Genomic DNA, 20,956 nt, shown 5'->3' with positions numbered 1-20,956 from the left:
CGCTACTTGATCCCAACTCCGTGCAAGGAATAAATCACTGTCTCAGACTAACACCAGATTATCCTCTTACCCAGGAACTCGGAGGTGGCTTGGTCAATGGAACTTTTAAAAACTTTTCTGTTGTAAACAACAGCAATTGGGGTCATAAAAGAACACTCAAGTAAAATCATTGCTAAATGTAATGATGCCTGAAGGATGTGCTGTGTGGATAAACTTCCAGGGGATAACTGACAAGTCTAATTTGATTCCCGAGGAACTTTTTTTTTATTTTGGTTGTTTAATAGCAACTAAATCCTTCCTTTCATTTTATGTGGGGGGCATGTCCCCCAATCCCAACAACTGTCCCTCCCAGGCAGGGGATGTACTCATTTCACGGCACCAGCAGTCATTTCTCTTCTAAGACATCATCCTCATTCCCTGGGTTTGAGGCTAAGTGCACCAGAGTCCTAGTTTTGATTCCATTCAGGGGTCACTGACATTCTCTATGACTATAATCAAGGTCACCCACCAGGGCCCTATGTGTTGAGGAATCTTGGAGCGAGAACAGTCTATGAAGTTGTTTTAAAAGCTACAGGTGTGAGGGCTTCCCTGGTGGCGCTGTGGTTGAGAGTCTGCCTGCCAATGCAGGGGACGCGGGTTCGTGCCCCGGTCCGGGAAGATCCCACATGCCGCAGAGCGGCTGGGCCCGTGAGCCATGGCCACTGAGGCTGCGTGTCCTGAGCCTGTGCTCCGCAACGGGAGAGGCCACGACAGTTAGAGGCCCACATACCGCAAAAAAAAAAAAAAAAAAAAAAAGCTACAGGTGTACTTACCTAGACCCTGAGAAGCAATGGGTAGGCTTGAGTAACATCCATATTTGAAACTAAAATCCTGAAGCTCAGGAATTTTAGCTGGAATTTGGTAATTCCATCGAGATTCAGTGTCTGCTGTTCGGGGAAGTAAGTTTTTCCATTCCAGAAACATCTGAGAATGTTGCTTAATCTTTTGAGCTGGGGTACAAATGAAAGGCAATAATTACTCCTTGTAGGCTATTTCTAATTAGCCTCATATTTTCATTTCATTCTGCTTCTGTCAGTAACTTCCAATTTATCACACTAAAACACACTCTTCTTGCATTTAGAGGTATGGTCAATGTACTTTTTAGGGACATTTCAACCAGGAAATAATTTTCTGCTTTATCAGGCACAGGAAGTACAAGTTCAAATGATTAGAAGTAGTTTCTGAGTATATTGTACATCAGTTAGGAGTGCTCATTTGTTTCTGCTCCGTGGACTCAGGAAGCATGTCTCACTCCAGTAGCCTGTCTAGTCCCTGGGGCAGAGGTTAGGGTGCATAGTGAGAGGTTTTAGTTAGGGCTACGGTTGCCATATAAAACATAGGGTGCCAGTTAAATTTGGGGGGGGCACACCATGTGACTTGCAGGATCTTAGCTCCCCAACCAGGGATCAAACCCATGCCCCCTGCTATGGGAGCACAGAGCCCTAACTACTGGACTACCAGGGAATTCCTGGATGCCAGTTAAATTTGAATTTCAGATAAACAATGAATAATTTCTTAGTGTAAGTATGTATAGGTACTCATTTTTTACCTGTTATACACCATTATTCAAATTTAACTGGGCACCTGTATTTTTATTTGTTAAACCTGGCAACCTTAGGGCAGTGCATATCATCCCCATTATCTGGAAAAGAACCACTCAAAGGAAAAGAACCTTACCGATGGAGGGTTAGGTAAGATCATTGTCATTAGTGGACCGTAGCACTATTATTTTTGGAAATAACTCTGCTAACAGATACTCATTAAACATATGATCCTTAAATACCTCTGAAGCACTGACTAAAACCAGGTTCCACAAGCACTACCAGATTAACTGAGGAGAGAATCACAAGTCATTTCACCTGGAGCGAGTTCAGCCCTAATTCTTGCTACAAAATGTTGGTTCAGAGGCACATCATACAACACCAACTTTAATTGGGACGTAGATATTAAAAACATGAATATCACCTAATAAGGACCTACTGTATAGCACAGGGAACTCTACTCAATACTCTGTAATGGACTATGTGGGAAAAGAATCTAAAAAAGAGTGGATGTATGTATACATATAACCGATTCACATTGCTGTACACCTGAAACTAACACAACATTGTAAATCAAGTATACGCCAATAAAAATTTTTTAAAAATAAATAAAATGAAGAGAAAAATCCAAATCGTGGAAATATGGACAAAATCAGCTACTTGTGATAGGAGATGAAAAAGAGATTAGAAATAAAGATCAAAGTCTTCTCTGAAAAAATAAAATAAGTGATACTAGAAAAAATAAAGTATTCATAACCCTAAAAAAAAAAGCCACAAATATCATGAGCAATGTCACAACAGTGCTAATTACTATTAACACTAACCTCTATTCTTTTTCCAAAATAGTTTTTCAATAGGTCTTTTCAAAATAAATTCAAATGTACATTGTATATCAAACAATATGTGATGTCACCTACTGGTACTCGAGAGCATTTTAATATTGATTTTTAAAAATTGATCTCTGTCCAGACCAGCACAGTGGGAAAGGGTTTCACTACATGGTGCCTCTTAGTTTAGATGACTCAGGGAGAGAGGCCATGGGTACTCAATGGCCCTCATAATGACCTCATAAACCACCCGAGGAGAAGGCAAGGTTATAGAGAGAGAAGAAAACTCTCGGGCTCAAACATCAGGACATTCCTTAAGCTATTTTGGAAAATCATCTGGTATCGTTCCCAGTAAGCAGCATCTATAAGTTGGTTTTTGTAAATTACTAATGGCTTTATTAATAAATAAATTCCCGTTGAAATACTTGATACAGATGTCTATCCTTCTCCCCTAGCTGACACTCAAAAGCAAATGTTTTCAGTTCCTATATGGATTCTGTGCCAAGGTTAAAGGTAATTAAGTCATTGTTCTACCTCAAGACAATCTCAAACCAGTGTGATTAGAAAGAGATATACAGGATACATGGATATGGAGTGTGATATCTTGCAACCATAACACTTGGAACTGTGGTTCTCACATGGAGATAATACATCAGAAATACCTAGGAAGGTTATTCCAAAATATACCTGCTGAACCTTATCCCAGACATCGAGACTTTCTAGAAGTGGGACCCAGGCACTTATATTGTGAACAAGCTTCTCATAAGAATCACTCACTCAGAGCTGTGGATAAGGTGCTACAGAAGCCCAGAGGGAGTGTGACAGGCTCTGTTACCGGAAGGGAAGGAAGACAAGAATCAAAAAGGCACACACAGCAAAAGGCGTGTTTTGAAAATGGGTCAACACTGAAGCAAAAGATGCACAGAGTGTTCATGAAATGCGGTCTAGTTGGTGCGAGTGAGGAACGCAGGGAAGCGGGGACTGGCTGAAGGTGAAGCAGGAGAGGAAAGTTAGGAGCCACGTTGAGAAGGGTCTTGAGGGGCTGGTCCATGTGGACCAGGATGGACCAGCATAGAAGTAGAGCAACTGGAGATGAAGACCCAGAAAAGACAAAAATCAGGCTCTGGATTTACTCTGAGTTCCTATGAAGATAAAGATTAAGTCTTTTTTTTAAATTAATTTTTATTGGAGTAGAGTTGCTTTACAATGTTGTGTTAGTTCCTACTGCACAGCAAAGTGAATCAGCCATACATATACAAACATCCTCTCCCTTTTGGACTTCCTTCCCATTTAGGTCACCACTGAGCATTGAGTAGAGTTCCCTGTGCTATACAGCAGGTTCTCATTAGTTACCTATTTTATACACAGTATCAATAGTATATATGTGTCGATCCCAATCTCCCAATTCCTCCCATCCCTCCACTTTCCCCCTCGGTATCCATATGTTTGTTCTCCACGTCTGTGCCTTTATGTACTTAATTAAGATTAAGTCTTATTCTTCATTGATCCTTAGTACATATCACTGTAATAGACCTCAGTAAATATTTACTAAATTAATGAGTGAATAAAAGAAAAAAAAAGAAATGTAATTGCTATGTATTAGCAATTAATCTGAACCACACTCTAGTTACTGCCTATGTGATATATGTTTAAAGTACCTATTAGTTCTTAGTTCTTCTTGACTAGTGGTTTTATTGTCTGTATAAAATTTCATGTTAATGAGCTCCTTCAGCATTATTAAGAGAAGTTCCTGATACAAAAGGACTTGACCAAGGTCACATATTGTATAGTATGATTCCACATATAAAATATCTAGAGACAGAAAGCAGATTGGTAGTTGCTAGAGACTAGGGGAGAGGGAAACAGGGAATAATTTCTTAATGGGTACAGGGTTTCCTCTTGAGATTATGAAAATATTTTGAAATGAGGCAGAGGTGGTGGTTGTAGAACATTATGAATGTACTAATAGCCAGTGATCTGTTCACATTAAAATGGTTAATTCCACGCTACGTGAATTTCACTTCAATTAAAAAAAAAACTTTCAGGGACTTCCCTGGTGGCACAGTGGTTGAGAGTCCGCCTGCCAGGGCAGGGGAAGCCGGTTCGAGCCCTGGTCCAGGAGGATCCCACATGCCGTGGAGCAACTAAGCCCGTGCGCCACCACTACTGGGCCTGTGCTCTGGAGCCCGTGAGCCACAGCTACTGGGCCTGCGTGCCGCAACTGCTGGGGCCCATGTGCCTGGAGCCTGTGCTCCGCAATTGGGGAGGCCACTGTGGTGAGAGGCCCGCACACAGTGGCGAAGACCCAGTGCAGTCAAAAATAAATAAATTTATTAAAATAAATGTTTCTTATGTAAGGGGATAAGGAAGTAGGAGTTAGAAATAAATGTGAGAAGGTGAGCAGAAAATAGTCTAAGAAGGACCACAGCTGTAGATGATGAAGGACCTTTGGGATATATCCAAACTCTCATTCTTTCGGATTATTGATAGAATATCACGTTCAAAAGATATGTAGACATTATCTTACTTGACTGGGGTAATAAGATTTGTGGTTCTTGATTCCTCTTGAGGTTCCAATGTTGATCAAATCTTCTTTAGAATATGATTTTCAAACATACTCATCATTGTACTGTGTCTGGTTGGGAACAGGATAACTAAGTGAATATGTATATCCTAATCTTCTGGTACTTTTCTGACTGTGAGAAAAGGGTGGAAACTAGAGTAAGGGATTAAATACCAAATTTCACAAGAGTACACATGTCAAATAATTTTTGAAAGATTGGCTGCCTTAAGACTTGATACCAGAAATCATTTAATTTCTAGGTTTCCCTGAAAAGAAATAATCCTGTATATTATTATGGCCCTTAACAAAAGTAAGAGTGTCCTAAATTTAAAAGAATAATCTGAAATACATTAATTTTTTAATTAATTTTTTTAAAGAGATGAGTACTCTTCTGTGTAAACAGTACTTGAGTATAACTAAATACTTGGTGAAGGAAAGTTTCTTTATGTAAAAAGTATTCCAGTTAATAAAAGGAAAAATATAAGAATTAGGATACCACTGGCTTGCAAGTCCCTAATGAAATAACGCATCTAGGCAATGATCAGCAGTTGCCACTCTGGATATACGTACCCAACACCACCTATTAAATACTTTTGTGAAAATACCCAACCTGAATCAGATGAAGTCTTTGGAATATTAGATTACAGGAAATACATGAAAAGAAGGATAGTTTTAAATGACACTATGGGGATGGAGTCAGAAAAATCCAGAACAAATCATCTGTTTCTTCAACAAAGAAATTCTCAGGAAAAAAAAGTGGAGGAACCTGTAGATTAAATGAAGTAAGAGAATACAATGCAGAGACCTTGTCTGGATTCAATTTCTAACCAACTGTTTGTTTTTTTTTTTTAATTATGAGACAACTGGGGAAAATTTGATCGCTTATTGGCTATTTGATATTAAGGAATTGCTTTTTTAGGTGAGATAATGGTATTGTTACATATTTTTAAAGCATCCTTATCTTTCAAGAGATACATAAAAATATACTTAGACTTATGATATAATGCCTGGAATTTGCTTCAACATTAGCCAGTGGGAAGGCTAAGTGGAGGATATACATTAAAAATGTCCATGTGTTGTTGATTATTATAGCTGGATAATAGCTAGGGATTTATTGTATATTCCTTTGTGTGTGTCTAAAATATTTCATGTTGACTTTTTTAAAAAAGAGGGCTGGGTAAGATTCAGGTTACGTCTGTAAGAAACCAAACATCTGGAAAGTGGGATACATCTGGACGCTGCACTATTTCACTTGTCATTCAGATGTACAGATTCAAGCATGACTGTGGTCCTAAATCAAACTGAAGTCATCGAAGGTGCATGAAGACCTTTCCAAAGGGATCACAGCACAAATTGCTTTAAAGGAATAGATTTTCACATCCATATTTCTCAGTATATTCTTTCTTAACATGTATCTGCCTGAGACACAAAGCTGCATATCTAGTGGGTCTTTTCCTTCCCGCATCCTTTTCTCCCTTCCCCACTTCACCATAGGATCTTACTAAGGTGCATTACACCTCAGGGTGTTAGCTGCCAATGGTGAGAGGGGCGCTGGGAACTTCATAATGGTGATTCAGGGAACTCCCTTGTAACCCAAATTCCATATACTTACCTAGGGCTTGCTGTTCTAGGTCAAGAGTAAAGGGTGGGGCTATAACCAGAGCATTATGGCCTGTGCAGGGATGTTCTGAATGTAGGTACACTGTAGATTGGTGTGGCTGACAGTAATGGCTAGTTTTCCCTGTCCTAAAAATTATCAAATGTTCATCCCTCTTTAAGGAGAAGCTTCTAAGAGGAGAGCAGAGAATATAGATTGCTGAAAATGGCTCTTTCCCCTACATATTTAAAGGTAAGCATTTTTCCAGCTTTAAAAAAATCCCTAGGATATGTCACTAGCTGGAAAGAAGAGCATCTCTGTTTAGATGAAGCAGTACAGGATGGCGATGCTGATTCTTTTCAATGTACCTGGAATCTTTTCTGAGACTATCAAATTTTTAAAGATTCACTGGATAAAACTGGTACATAAAAATCTTGTGATCTTTTTTTCAGATTTTGTATTCATCATTCAATAAGGTATTTAAAGCTAAGTTTTTAACCCAAACATATTATGAAATATTTACTTCAATATAGCCAGTCCTCATTTTATTTGATGATGTAAAATATTTAACAATACATGAAAGTATACGCTAGCTTGTCAGACTAGTAATTTTCCATATATAACTATATACTTACCATATATAACTTTCTCTTTCATTAAATACATAGTATATGTTTGATTTGGTTTCCAAATAAATCAATGAAATTGTTTCTGATTTTTATGCATGATATTATTTAATTATTTTCCAAAGTCAAGCACCAGAGTTCTGCACACATGAGAACATATTTAACTAAAGAACCTCATATTTTTTATCATACTCCTCACTTCACAGATAACTTACATATTTAGCTACACATTTCATTGCATTATTTTTGTTACTTGGATGTAATTAATCATATTAGACCTGAATCTTTCTACACTTCTCCTGTCTACTTTTAATAATCTTCCCTACAATATGCATTCTATAATTTATCAGTAGTTTTCATAATATTCCTCAAAACATATATTAACATTTAAACTAGAATTGTAGTCAGATTTTTATTTTGACAGGAAGTAAACCTAATTTCACTTGTTGGTTGGACCACAAAGACTGATTTTACCAGCTAGGTAAACATGGTGTAAATTGTATGAGTTAAATCTTCAGCTCAAAGATTTGGATAAAAATATATTTAGAGTATGCAATGACAAAAGCATTTTTATAAAAAAAAGATGATATGGGAAAACCTTTATTGAAATTAATGTTCCTATTTTCCAAGTCCTTTTTGAGTATATAATATTAAATAAGTTTCTTCCAAATGAAGGAGTAACAGATGTAATTTAATAGTCATTTGTTAAGACGTGCCTTTTCAGGCCATATATGACAAACCCACAGCAAACATCATTCTCAGTGGTGAAAAATTGAAAGCATTTCCTCTAAGATCAGACACAAGACAAGGATGTCCACTCTTGCCACTATCGTTCAACATAGTTTTGGAAGTCCTAGCCATGGCCATCAGAGAAGAAAAAGAAATAAAAGGAACCCAAATAAGAAAAGAAGAAGTAAAACTGTCACTGTTTGCAGATGACATGATACTATACATAGAGAATCCTAAAGGTGCCACCAGAAAACTACTAGAGCTAATCAATTAATTTGGTAAAGTTGCAGGATACAAAATTAATGCACAAAAATCTCAAAATTAATGCACAAAATAACACAGGAAGAACACTCTTTGACATAAATCACAGCAAAATCTTTTAGACCCACCTCTTAGAGTAATGGAAATAAAAACAAAAATAAACAAATGGGACCTAATGAAACTTAAAACTTTTGCACAGCAAAGGAAAATATAAATAAGACGAAAAGACAACGCTCAGAATGGGAGAAATATTTGCAAACAAATCAACAGACAAAGGATTAATCTCCGAAATATATAAACAGCTCATGCAACTCAATATTAAAAAAAACAAACAACCCAATCAAAAAAATGGGCATAAGACCTAAACAGACACTTCTCCAAAGAAGATATACAGATGGCCAAGAGGCACATGAAAAGCTGCTCAACATCACTAATTATTAGAGAAATGCAGATCAAAACTACAGTGAGGTATCACCTCACACCAGTTAGAATGGGCATCATCAGAAAATCTACAAACAACAAATGCTGGAGAGGGTGTGGAGAAAAGGGAACCCTCTCGCACTGTTGGTGGAAATGTAAATGGGTACAGCCACTATGGAGAACAGTATGGAGGTTCCTTAAAAAACTAAAAACAGAATTACCATATGACCCAGCAATCCCACTACTGGGCATATACCCTGAGAAAACCATAATTCAAAAATACACATGCACCCCAATGTTCATTGCAGCACTATTTACAATAGCTAGGTCATGGATGCAACCTATATGCCCGTCGACAGACGAATGGATAAAGAAGATGTGGTACATATATACAATGGAATATTACTCAGCCATAAAAAGGAACGAAATTGGGTCATTTGTAGAGACGTGGATGGACCTAGAGACTGTCATATAGAGTGAAGTAAGTCAGAAAGAGAAAAATAAATATCATATATTAACAAATATATGTGGAATCTAGATAAATGGTACAGATGAACCAGTTTGCAGGGCAGAAATTGAGACACAGATGTAGAGACCAAATGTACGGACACCAAGGGGGGAAGTGGTGGGGAGGGGGGAGCTTGGTGGTGGTGGGATGAATTGGGAGATTGGGATTGACATGTATACACCAATATGTATAAAACTGATAACTAATAAGAACATGTCTAAAAAAATAAAATAAAATATTTTAATAAAAATTTTATATAAAAATACAATAACAATAAAATTCAAATATAAAAAAAAGACAGGCCTTTTCAGTATACTTCTCAGAAAAACGAGATAGGGAATAAATAACTGGATGACAAATCATCTAATTATTTGCTTTCAATGAAACTGAAGGAGTACACAACCAAGCTGTCAGCCAATCAATCATTAAAAAATCACCTTGTGATTTTTGGCATATAACCATAAACAGTTCAGAGTATCGAATGGCAATGCTACACTAAAACTCCTTTCATTCACATCTACTTAATTATGAGAACAAGGTTTCTCAACACTAGCATTTATAAATTGGAAAAAAAAAAAGCAGGAAAAATTGATGCTGACTGTGGTCTCATTCCCAACATAACAACACTCAAATCTGGAGACATAAAGCAATTGAAAACAAAACAGCCCCATTTATCTCATCAAGATGCAATTCCAAAAAATTTACTTTTTCTGTTTAGTAATTATTAACATTTGTAATGTGTTTATTGCTTTGAGCAATTCTGTATTAAAAATAATTGTGATAACTCAATACGTAGGGTCCTATAACATGTTTAAAAATTAATGTCAATTAATATACTGAAATAGTTGCAAAGAGGTATAATGGAGTGATCAATAAATTGCTTTCAAACACAAAACATATTATAGCAGCATAAAATTCTATGGAGGAAGTAGACTGGGAGTAAGAGCTCAAGAAGGAAAGAGAATGAAATAAATGATCTGTTAAAGAAAAGCTTGTTTGTATATATTTTTTAAAAAGGGTCAGAGTGAGTATCAATTTGCTAAGGTGGTTAGATTACCCACTGGTTATATGTAAAGAAATGATTTAATGGTCTTGTTTTAAAATGTCAATATTTAGGATGGGCTGGAAGTTTTATCTTTTACAGCTATTTAAATTTATAATAAGAACTTTTCTGTGGACTTTAAAAATATGTGAATTTGAAGACCACTGACCTAGACTCCATAAGTACCCATTTGGTTTTGGCTTTCATCCCAAATGTTTCTTCTTCAGACAACTGTTACTGTTTGGGAAGCTGGTATAACCCTTACTGTCAGATGGTAAACCTCCCAGTAGGGGATATAACGTGACTCAGTGGGATAGTCGGTAACTCGGAAATTAGGAGTCTTGCAGACCTGCACTTTTTGGAAGTCTGTCGTATATTATGCTGGGGAAAAATGAATGAAAATTTGGGGGGTAACTTCTTCGTGCTATAGTCACTGGACTAGTGCTTTCAGTTTGTCCTGAAAGACAACCACCTTATGCAGCAGTCATCATTCCCACTTTGCCAACCATAAAACTGAGCTGTAGCTGGCTGGTTACTTGCCTAAGGGAGCAGAGAAAATAAGGGGGAATTAGAGCAGGGAGCTGAGGCTGGAACCCATTTCTGCCTGACTGCACCACAGTCTGGACAGTACTCCATTTGACTTCTCGACAATGTGAACTTTTAAGGTGAAAAGATCCTCTATTTTGGAAGTAATTTACAGAGTGAGCACAGACAAGGGAAGGTCCTCCATGCTAATTTCCCACCTACCACTGATGCAATGAAAGAGGGCAGGGCTTTTGCAGCCCCACCCTCTCTCACCCACCAATGAGCTTAGAGAGGCGGCTGATGGACAGAAATTCCCACCACCCTCGGTTCAGGTGGAATTGAGGGAGGAGTTGCAAGCAAACATTGCTTTAGGAAGCAATAGTTGGAGGAGTGAAGGTAAAGGGTAAGGGGACTGTGGCCTTGTTCCAGCTTCCAAGACTAGTATTGGGTGGAAGTGCTAACAATTACTCACTTATCCAGTTATTCAGTTGTCATTGCCTGCCTACTGTATACCAGGTAATGAACTCAATTCATGCTCCATGTTTAGGTAGCACAGTTCTATTAACTGTATACTGGCTCTGTTGTAAAGCATGATACACAGTGGCTTTATGAAAGATCCATGTGTTAATTTTCTCAATTTTCCTGTAGAAGCTTGGGATACTCTTTGAAGGGGAAACCCCCTCTGATGCTTGGAGGAGACCTGTGCGTGCAGTGGGTCTTATCTGAGTTCATTTTCTATAAGCCTTCTCTGATTACTCTCTATTGGTTTTGGACTCTGAATAATAGAAGAAAGGTGAACAAATTCAAGCGTGTATATCAATCTGATTTGAATAGGGATGTACCTAATTAAAGCAGGCACTGCTCCTCTCTTAGGTGTGAACGCAGTCTTCGTCGTGGTGGCGTAGGAATCCCGATCGGTATCACCTGCGAAAAGCACAATAAAACAGTTTTAAATGTGGCAAGCCAGCATATTTTGATCAAATGTTGTTTTAATAATTAAAATAATTTTGCAAGAGACAAACATTTTGGGTGGTAATGCAGAGTGTAAAGGAGTGAAGGCCAACTTGTGAGCTCCACTAGGGTAGAGGGGAAGCTCAATTTAAGTATGAGTTCCCCCCCTAGATAAAAATAGGTCTATTGTTTTTCTTGAGAACTCACATATACTATTTTAAAGAATTCGAGCAATACATAAAAATATAAAGAAAAGAGTTCATTTGAAAGTCTATCATCTTAGGATGTTCACTATCGCTGTTTTATTGCCTGACTTTTCATGCATCAAATTAGATATACCTGTAAATGCATGAACTAATTTTACACAAAGAGGGTCATAGTTTCCATGTCAGGTTCTCTCCTGGACCCCTTGTCGTGGCTCCTTCCTGGCCCTGCTTGTAATCACCCTCCTCCCAGGTAGCCCATGTTAACAATTGTGCCTGTTTCTTTCCAGACTTTCATAACTGCTACTATAATCATATACAGATTGATATATACGTACATCAATACATTATCACATTGGGTTCTAGTCCTATTTTGTTTTACAAAAACAGGCTCATCTTACACAAAGTGTCCTCTTCTACCTGTCACTTAACGGCGCCGTATGGGAAACCCCTCTGACTCGTCTGGTGCAGCTCTAATTAATTCTTTGTAACGACTGTGCAAGATTCCGCGGCATAGCTGTTCTTTAAAGCTGTGAGAGTGAGTGAGCTCAGCAAGGGAGGGAGTGGCATTAGAGGAGGTGACGTCCAAAGGCTGAAGCCCGGGGCCCCCCAGTGTCAAGAGGCTGGGGAGATGAGGGGAAGCCGGTGAAGGAGGCTGAGAAGCTCAGTGAGCGAAGTGAGTGGAGACCCAGGAGGCTGTGGTGTCCTGATGGCCGAAGGAAAAACATGATTCCAGGAGGAGGGAGGGACACCTACAACGGCAAATGCTGCTGGCGGGCCCAGAGGGTGAGGATGGAGAATTCACCAGTATGCAGACACGAGGACTGATCTGCCCCAACCTCCCCTTGTGAACGGAGGTACCACCAGATTACTTGGGAATATATTTTTAAAATTCAATTCGATCATTCTCTCTTTCTTCATATCTAGGCAGTTACCTGCGGCTTTTTAGATTTCACTAGCACCTGGGTGAAATGATCCCTTCCATGTTCGAAGCAAAGCCATCTGGGGTCCATCACCTCACCTCTCACACCGCACCCACCTCACTGCCTGCCTTTTCTCCCGTTCACGCATCCTGAATACAGTTGCCGTAAAGCATCTTTCTCAAAGGTGTCTTCAATTTCCAAATAGTCTGAAAACCTATATGCCACTGCCTACATATAAAAAAGAAACATTTAGTTTTTGCCATCTGTGTACTTCTCCCCATCTCTCCCATCTCTCCATCTCTGCCATCCAGGGCTTGTTTCTCATCGAACAGGTCCTTGAATCCAGCCAGGCAGCTGCATCTGCCCCTCTGTAACTATTCACCCGCCGCCTTCACACGGGGTAAGTGTCACCTCCACCTGAGGCTTCCCCGGGCTAACTAAAAGCCTTAGCCCCTGCCTGTCACACTCTGTCCTTCTGTTCGCAGACTCCTGGCTGGTGTCTACGCTCTGATCCCATTATACTAGAAATGACATTATCCTTTGATTCTTCTTCTTTAGTGGGAACCACTTTATACTTTAAAGCATTTTATTCCAACAGCAGAATTAATGTTCTTTGTTAAGAGAATTTCAAGCACGGACAAGTAGGTGGGGAGAAATTGTGAGGCTGTGTTGCGCTTAAAATAAACTATCACTTCACCTGATTTGAAGCTCTGAGTTTGACTCTTAGAAGGATCTGGAAGGATCTTCTGCACAGAGACTGTCTTTTTCCGAAGCAAGCAACACCAATCTAGGCCTGATCACTCTTTGCAGATGCAAGTAGGATTTGAGATGAAGAACACCCTAGATTATCCGGTGGGCCCTAAATGCAATTTCAGTGTCCTCGTAAGAAAGGCAGAGGGAGGTTGGCCACGGAAGAGGAGGAGGTGATGTGACCATGGAGGCCGAGACTGGAGTGATGGGCCACAGGTCAAGAATACTGACAGGGCTTCCCTGGTGGTGCAGTGGTTGAGAGTCCGCCTGCCGATGCAGAGGACACGGGTTCGTGCCCCGGTCTGGGAGGATCCCACATGCCGTGGAGCGGCTGGGCCCGTGAGCCATGGCCGCTGAGCCTGCGCGTCTGGAGCCTGTGCTCCGCAACGGGAGAGGCCACAACAGTGTACCGAAAAAAAAAAAAAGAATGCTGACAGCCACCAGAAGCTGGAAGACGCAAGGACGGATTCTCCCCAAGAGCCACCAGAGGGAGTGCAGCCGTGCCAATAGCTTGATACCAGGCTTCTGGCCTCCAAAATGTGAAAAAAATAAATTTCTCTTGTTTTCAGCCACCAGTTTGTGGAAATTTATGGCGGTCCTTGGAAGGAATACAGCACTTAAGAGCCCAGTCGATAGTAATAGTTCGAGAGCAATTCGTCCATAGGCGTCATCAGCCTCATCCTATTTTGAGACCAGAGCTGGACAGTGACACATGAGGCCCACCTTTTAGAGGGTGACCCTTCCATCAGTGGAGGATGGAGTAGCACAGAGTGGCTGTTAGAGACTCAGGCCTGGAGGTGAAGGGGCAGACTCCCCCAGGGGAAGGGACACTTTGGAGGCAGAATCAGTGACACCTGGAGATGACATTGAGGTGTCAGTGAAGCTGCCCTCCCCTCTCCTTTAAGCAGATGGGACCCTCCTTACTGAGCTTCCAAGTCTAGGAAGACAAAGAGTGTAGTTTTGTACGTGTTGCGTTTGAGGCCCTTCTGTGACATCCAAATGCATCTGGTAGACAGATGGATATTTTGGTCTGAGATCTAGGAAGAGCATCTGAGTTAGAGATAAAGATGAGAGAGCCATTGATTGGCACCTTTATGTAGACTAGAAGCCCTGTGGCAGGATATGGCCGCTCGCATAGGGGAGGTAAACCAAGAAGGAGAAAACCTGGAGGACGCCAACATTCCCAGACAAGAGGGGGGAGAGCAGACAGTGAAAGAAACCAAGACAGGGTGGCTAGAAATGGAGGACGAGACTCAGGGGAGTGGGGCGGGGGGCCGGGGGGGGTGTTCCTGGGGAGGGCTCCAGCTCCTCCGCCTGGACACCATAGAGACACTCGTGTTGTAAATATTTTTGTATTAATTATTTTCATTTGCTATTCGTAATTTACAAAGGGATGAATGGGATGAAAGTATGCATTTCATTCATTCTCCTGGGACTACAATTCTAGGGAATTTGCAGTTGAACAATCCCCACTGCTCCGTAGCCACCAGGGAACCACAATTACCCAGCTAGAGGGCTGCGATGGGTTATTATTGCCATGAGAAAGACCAGGATGGAGCTGACTACACAGTAATCATGCCAGTAGCACCACAGCTAGAGTGGCTCTCCCTCCACTGACACAAAAAGCTGAGTTAGTGAACCAGCTGCATTCGCATGCAAAATTAGTATTAAAAGCACTGCCTCTGTTAGATACAAAATCCCTCTGAAAGAAAGATCAGCGAAGTTTAGAAGCGACAGCTGAATGCCATAGTTCCCAGCCTCTGCTACAGCCGCCGGGGTGGGGGTGGGGGCGCTGCAGATCCTCTTGGGGGTCGCTTCTCTGCATTCTGCAGCCCCTCCCCGCCCTCTTTCTGCGCTGTTTCCCAGATCCTGCCGGGGATCAGGGCCCCGCTGGGTCTGCTCTCTTCAGAGCTCCCGACCTCTGTTGCTTCTTTGTCTTTGTCTTTGTTCTCCAGACACTAGGCCTTCCTTTTGCTTGTCCCCTCCTGGACATTTCATGGGGTGTTTAAACTCCGAGCTGTTTAGGGAGGGCTTTGACAGAAGGTATGGCGAAGGGCTGGAAAGGGGCAAGGTCGTGAACACCCTTTCATTTTCCCTGACTCCCAGCCTCTCCTTAAATTGAGTCCCACCCGTAAGGGGGAGGCACACACCCCTGAAGACCCGAGCAGCCTTCGCTCCAGGCACCGCGTCTCCAAGGGAGACCCCGTCCCCGCCCCCCGCCGGCTGGCAGAGTCCGCAGTCTTACTTGGCAGGATCTTGTGGCCGCATTGAGAAGGACACGGAGCCTCGGGCCCAGGCTCTGCCATTCTCGCTAGAAGAGGCCGTCGCTGGGCCTCTCGCACCAGCCGGGCTGGGTGCTGCGCGGCTGTTTTGCGACGCTTCGCCATGGAGACGCGGGGAGGTTCCCGGCGGCTCAGCCCCCGGCAGACGAGGTGCAGGGCGCTTCACCGGGCCGGCTGGGGGACCCGGTCTGAAAGTAAAAAGATGTGTTTCTAGTAATATGATGGATACCTTACTTTCGTGTATTTGTCTAGTTCATGCAATCAGCTTTCCCGAGAACTGTCTTATATATATTTGGGGAGAGGAGCAAAAGGGGCCGAAGAGAAAGTAATATTGTCAGATTTTCAACTGCAAATTGCCAGCTATGCACAGTTTTCAGCTTAAGCGAATGAAGGCGAAGTCGTCAGGGATCTTGCAGGATCCGAGCAAGAGGAATTAAAAATCACAAGTAATCTTGCGTTACGTGGAACTAGAACCAGAGTTTCTGAGATAGTTTCATGCCATCAAACTGGTCATCTCTGCACAGGAATTAGGAGCCGGCAGGGAGGTGAAAGAAAAGTGCGCTTGGAAAGAGGAGTGAGTAGGGACGTGTGTGACACCTTTCTTCTCACCAGGCCATGCTCCTGGCACCAAAAATCGTTTTTGTGACGGTCAATGTCATCATTCTTCTGTCCCCACAGGTTCAACTGGGTCTCTCACCCCCAGGTATGTGGAGGGTCTTTTATATTCATATTATTTGACAGCTACCTGGTCATTTGGCACATAGGTGCTTAGTGATACTGAATGTCTCCTGGCTAGGACACAGCTGTTACCCACTTGGATGCGAAGAGGAAACAGTAAGTACGCATTGGAGACTGTTGGCACCATGCTTAGAAAGCAATTTACAACCATCCCTTAACCTTTCAAGGGGTTATTCTAACATAGACCTTAAGTGAACAGTGAAGTAACAAAAGGGAATTTATCAAAGGAGACAGAATAGGCATCAAAGTAAGGATCCCATGTATATATGCAAGGATTTCTTTAAACAGAAGAGCTCAACCAGAAGTTTCTGAGAGTAGAGTCCCATCCATGTAATGGAATGAATATAACAGATTTAGGCTCTCAAATTTATAGCGATGAATGGTGGGACACACAGACTTCTGTCGATGTTATTAGAAGGAATGAGTCTAAATTAGGATTTAGTAGTGGAGTCTAAATTAAGAAAGTAACACCCAATAACAGATTACTGTCTGAAAATAGTAGAGCTAATTAGCATAGCATAATTTAAAAGAAATACACTTTAAAAATAGAGCAGTGAGTATATAGAATTTTTGCAGTGAATTTGTATTAATATCTTACATTTGTCTCGTCTTAGGCAAGCTGTGAAATGGCGGGGAGGGATACGCGCTGAACCGAGAGCCGGAAGATCCGTCACTTTCTACCTGAAGGCCTTGGGCGTAACGCAGGTACTGCTCCGGGCCTCAGCTTCCTTATCTGTAAAATGAATATATGAGTACCCACCTCAGTGGGCTGTAAAGATGAATAATTCTAATGATAATTTATAAATCAAATCGTAAAGACACACACACCTAAGGTAGTGCTCTTTTGTCTTATTACTCTGTTGATCTTTTTTTTAAAAATTTAATTTTATTTAAAAAATTTTTAAAATTATTCATTTATTTTATTTTTGGTTGTGTTGGGTCTTCATTTCTGCGTGCAGGCTTTCTTAGTTGTGGCAAGCTGGGGCTACTCTTCGTTGCCGTGCGCTGGCTTCTCATAACAGTGGCTTCTCTTGTTGTGGAGCACGGACTCTAGGCGCGCGGGCTTCACTAGCTGTGGCACGCGGGCTCAATAGTCGTGGCTCACAGGCTCTAGAGAGCAGGCTCAGTGGTTGTGGCTCACGGGCTTAGATGCTCTGTGGCATGTGGGATCTCCCCAGACCAGGGCTTGAACCCGTGTCCCCTGCATTGGCAGGTGGATTCTTAACCACTGCGCCACCAGGGAAGTCCTTCATTCTTTTTTATAGCCTTTCATTTCTGCTTCTGCAGACGGATGGTTGATACAGGTCCATTTCATTATGAGCAGTACAGCACTCTTCCTGCCTTTGAATTGGGGTTCCTTGAGGCAACTCCGTTTAAGGATTAAGCAGAATATTTTTCCTTTCTTCTTTCCCTCAACAAATACTGAGCACCTGAAGTGAGCTGGATGATGACATTAAGGGCAGTGCCCAGAGTATTATGGGACCTTGGGGGAGGGGGAGAGGAATTGCCTGAGCTGAGTTTTCCAAGATGCCCGGGAGGCGACCAGGTGAAGAGGGAGAGGTGCCCCAAGGCCCAGGAAGGACCCAGGAGGGGGAAACAGCCTGTGTCCTCCAGAGGCCCTGTGAGCTTGGTCTTGCCATACTGTGAAGGGGGAGGGGGACAGCCCAGCAGCCCCACAGCCCCGCTGAGGAGCTCCACCTGAACATGAGGAGTGTGCACTGAGTGGGTCAGGCAACAGCGTGAGGGCTCAGGTCAGTAGTTTAAGTAAATTCTCTTTTCCAGGAGTAAGAGAAGCAAGGTTCCATTCACCTGCCAGAGTGGATCCATCACACAGAAACTAAGACCTTGAGGTTACCAACGCTCCTGTGACAGTTTGGAATTGACCAAAACCAGCTGAGAGCAGCTGCATCAAATGAATTAAATGGGAACTGTTTCCCATTCACATTGTTACAAGAAATTTCTTTCTGCCACACACACGTACAGAGGGAGCGTGATATGAAGAAGTCAAGATGGGGCTGGGTGGTGGAGGGAAGAGACAGCAATGAAGGAACACTCAAATTTTTTTTTTTCTTTCTTCCTTTTTTGCGGTACGTGGGCCTCTCACTGCTGCAGCCTCTCCCGTTGCGGAGCACAGGCTCCGGACGCGCAGGCTCAGCAGCCATGGCTCACAGGCCCAGCCGCTCTGTGGCATGTGGGATCTTCCCGGACCGGGGCACGAACCCACGTCCCCTGCATCGGCAGGCGGACTCTCAACCACTGCGCCACCAGGGAAGCCCGAACACTCAACTTTTGCCTGTGAAGGAGAAGAGGGTCTAGCGGGGGAAGAGGGTGTGAATCACATGGAGACTTGAAAGGAGAGAAGAATAACCAAGTTCATAGGCCAAGGGTAAGAAGCAGGGAGAGAGAGAGAACTTGATGCTCCGGGAGAGAGTAGACAGGGTCCCAGCCAGGAGAAAGCAAGCTATCCCCAAACTGAGCGTGTCCATACCACCTGGGCATTTGACGAGAACACGAGTTCTGAGTCAGTAAGTCGGGGGGAAGCAAGATTCTGCTTTTCTAACAAGATCCCCAGGTGATTCGTAACGCTTGAGATGGACAGGTCTAGAGCCTTGTCCCAGGACCAGTGGCCTCGGCATCACCTGGGAACTGGTTAGAAACGCAGAAACACAGCTCTCCCTCCCTCCCCCACCGAGCTCCTGAGTCAGGATCTGCAGCTAAACCTCCAAGAGATTCCAGGGCACATTCAAGTTTGAGGACCTCTGCTCCGGGTAACATGAGAGGAAAGGTTGTCTCCGGAACGAGAGGAAGAATGTGAAAGGGTTGATGGGAGACTTGGCCGGTGGCTGTTTCCAAAAGCCCAGAAGAGGTCACGGACATTCTTCAGCAATGCCAAGTGCTTTGGATATGAATGTACTGAGTGAAGTTTTTCTGGCTTGCTTGCTGTATTTTGGCAAGACTTCCTGTTATTATGTGGTATGCAATGCTTTTATTCAAGTGTCTTCATGTAAAAAAAAAAAAATACTGTCTTTTCTCTTTGTTTTAGCTGATGGATTAACTCGTAAAACATTTTCTCCATTTCTGTGATGGACTCTGTATTATTAAGGGTTCTCTAGAGAAACAGAACCAATAGTGTGTGTGTGTGTGTGTGTGTGTGTGTGTGTGTGTGTGTGTGGAGAGAGAGAAAGAAACTTAGTTTAAGGAACTGGATCACACAATTGTGGGGACTGGCAAGTCCTAAATCTGCAAAGTAGGCCAGCAGGCCAGAGGCCCAGGGCAGCCCAGGGCAGATCCTACATTGCAGTTCAAGTCTGAAGGTCATCTGTGCAAAATTTTGTCTTGCTTAGGGGAGGTCAGACTTTTGTTCTATTCAGGCCTTCAGCTGATGGGAGAGGTCCATTCACATTGTGGAGGGCAATCTGCTTTACTTAAAGTCCACTGATTTAAATGTTAGCCTCATCCAAAACACCCTCATAGAAACATCAAGAATAATGTTTGTCGACACATCTGGACACCGTGGCCCAGCCAAACTGACACTTAAAATTACCATCAGAGATCCAGGTCTTCCTGAGGTCACCTGGTTCATATCTGCCACTAAGAGAGGTTGTGATTAAGCCGTCCAAGAATGATTGCTCTGTTTTTATTGAAAAATCCAGAAAAGAAAATTTTATAATGGTCTCTATTTTATTAGGACAGTCCAGTTTAACAGGGTAAATTCTAAGCTCTTCTTCTAATCTGCCACTCACCAAACTCACATTTTATCCAATTAAAGCCGTAACAGCACGTTCAGACGTTTGATTCTATCAAAACCTCATCATCGATCATATATAAATGTCACCTCCTTCCTGGGCCATCTCTGCTGTCTCTGATTCTTGTGTTTTTCTCTTCTCTCAACCCTTAAGAACAATTACTAATGCCTTGCATTATTGGGTCTCTCAAGTTTATTCAAGCCGTGAGTATCAAGTGTGAACACTCATTTTAAATCTGTTAGACCAGCAGTTAGCCATCCAAATGAATGTTCTCTTCTTCAAAGTAATCATTTATTATAATGACACTGCCATTGCTTAAAGCATCTTTGAAATTCTTTAGAAACTCCCTTCAAACACTGATGCACATTCTTTTGAATTTCTTAAATTGGGGTATAACTTTGCTCTTTGAAGATAGACGGGTATTTGAAACAGTAAGAAGACATTCGAGCTGATAATTAAGGTAGGCAATCAAGTTGGACAATGTTTTCCTTTGGCCAAAAATCAAACTCTAACCATGAGGTAATAAGAGAAAAACTCCCTTATTCTGTAGATAATGTCTGGATTGCATTCTTGTTGGAAAAAATTAATAGCTTCCAAGGTGACTCTTTCACTGAGAACTTCAGTTAATCAGTTGCTTGGATAAATTGATCCTTACATGTTTCTTTTAAAACTAAATTTTACAGTT

General features: G+C 41.9%; 1 protein-coding gene across 1 annotated transcript; it reads right to left on the bottom strand.

Moving 5' to 3' along the window:
• Positions 1-659: 659 nt before the first annotated feature.
• Positions 660-15,811, bottom strand: TEX26 (testis expressed 26; the record flags this gene model as incomplete). Its single annotated transcript, XM_082859783.1, is given in 5 exon segments — positions 660-981; positions 4,935-5,015; positions 5,019-5,103; positions 11,521-11,602; positions 15,751-15,811. Coding segments are annotated over 5 exon segments (537 nt in total). The 3' UTR covers positions 660-753.
• Positions 15,812-20,956: the final 5,145 nt, after the last annotated feature.

This window comes from Leucopleurus acutus (genome assembly GCF_964270905.1).
Source record: "Leucopleurus acutus genome assembly, chromosome: 18".
NCBI classification, from domain to species: domain Eukaryota; kingdom Metazoa; phylum Chordata; class Mammalia; order Artiodactyla; family Delphinidae; genus Leucopleurus; species Leucopleurus acutus.
This window is presented reverse-complemented; position numbering and strand designations above follow the sequence as displayed.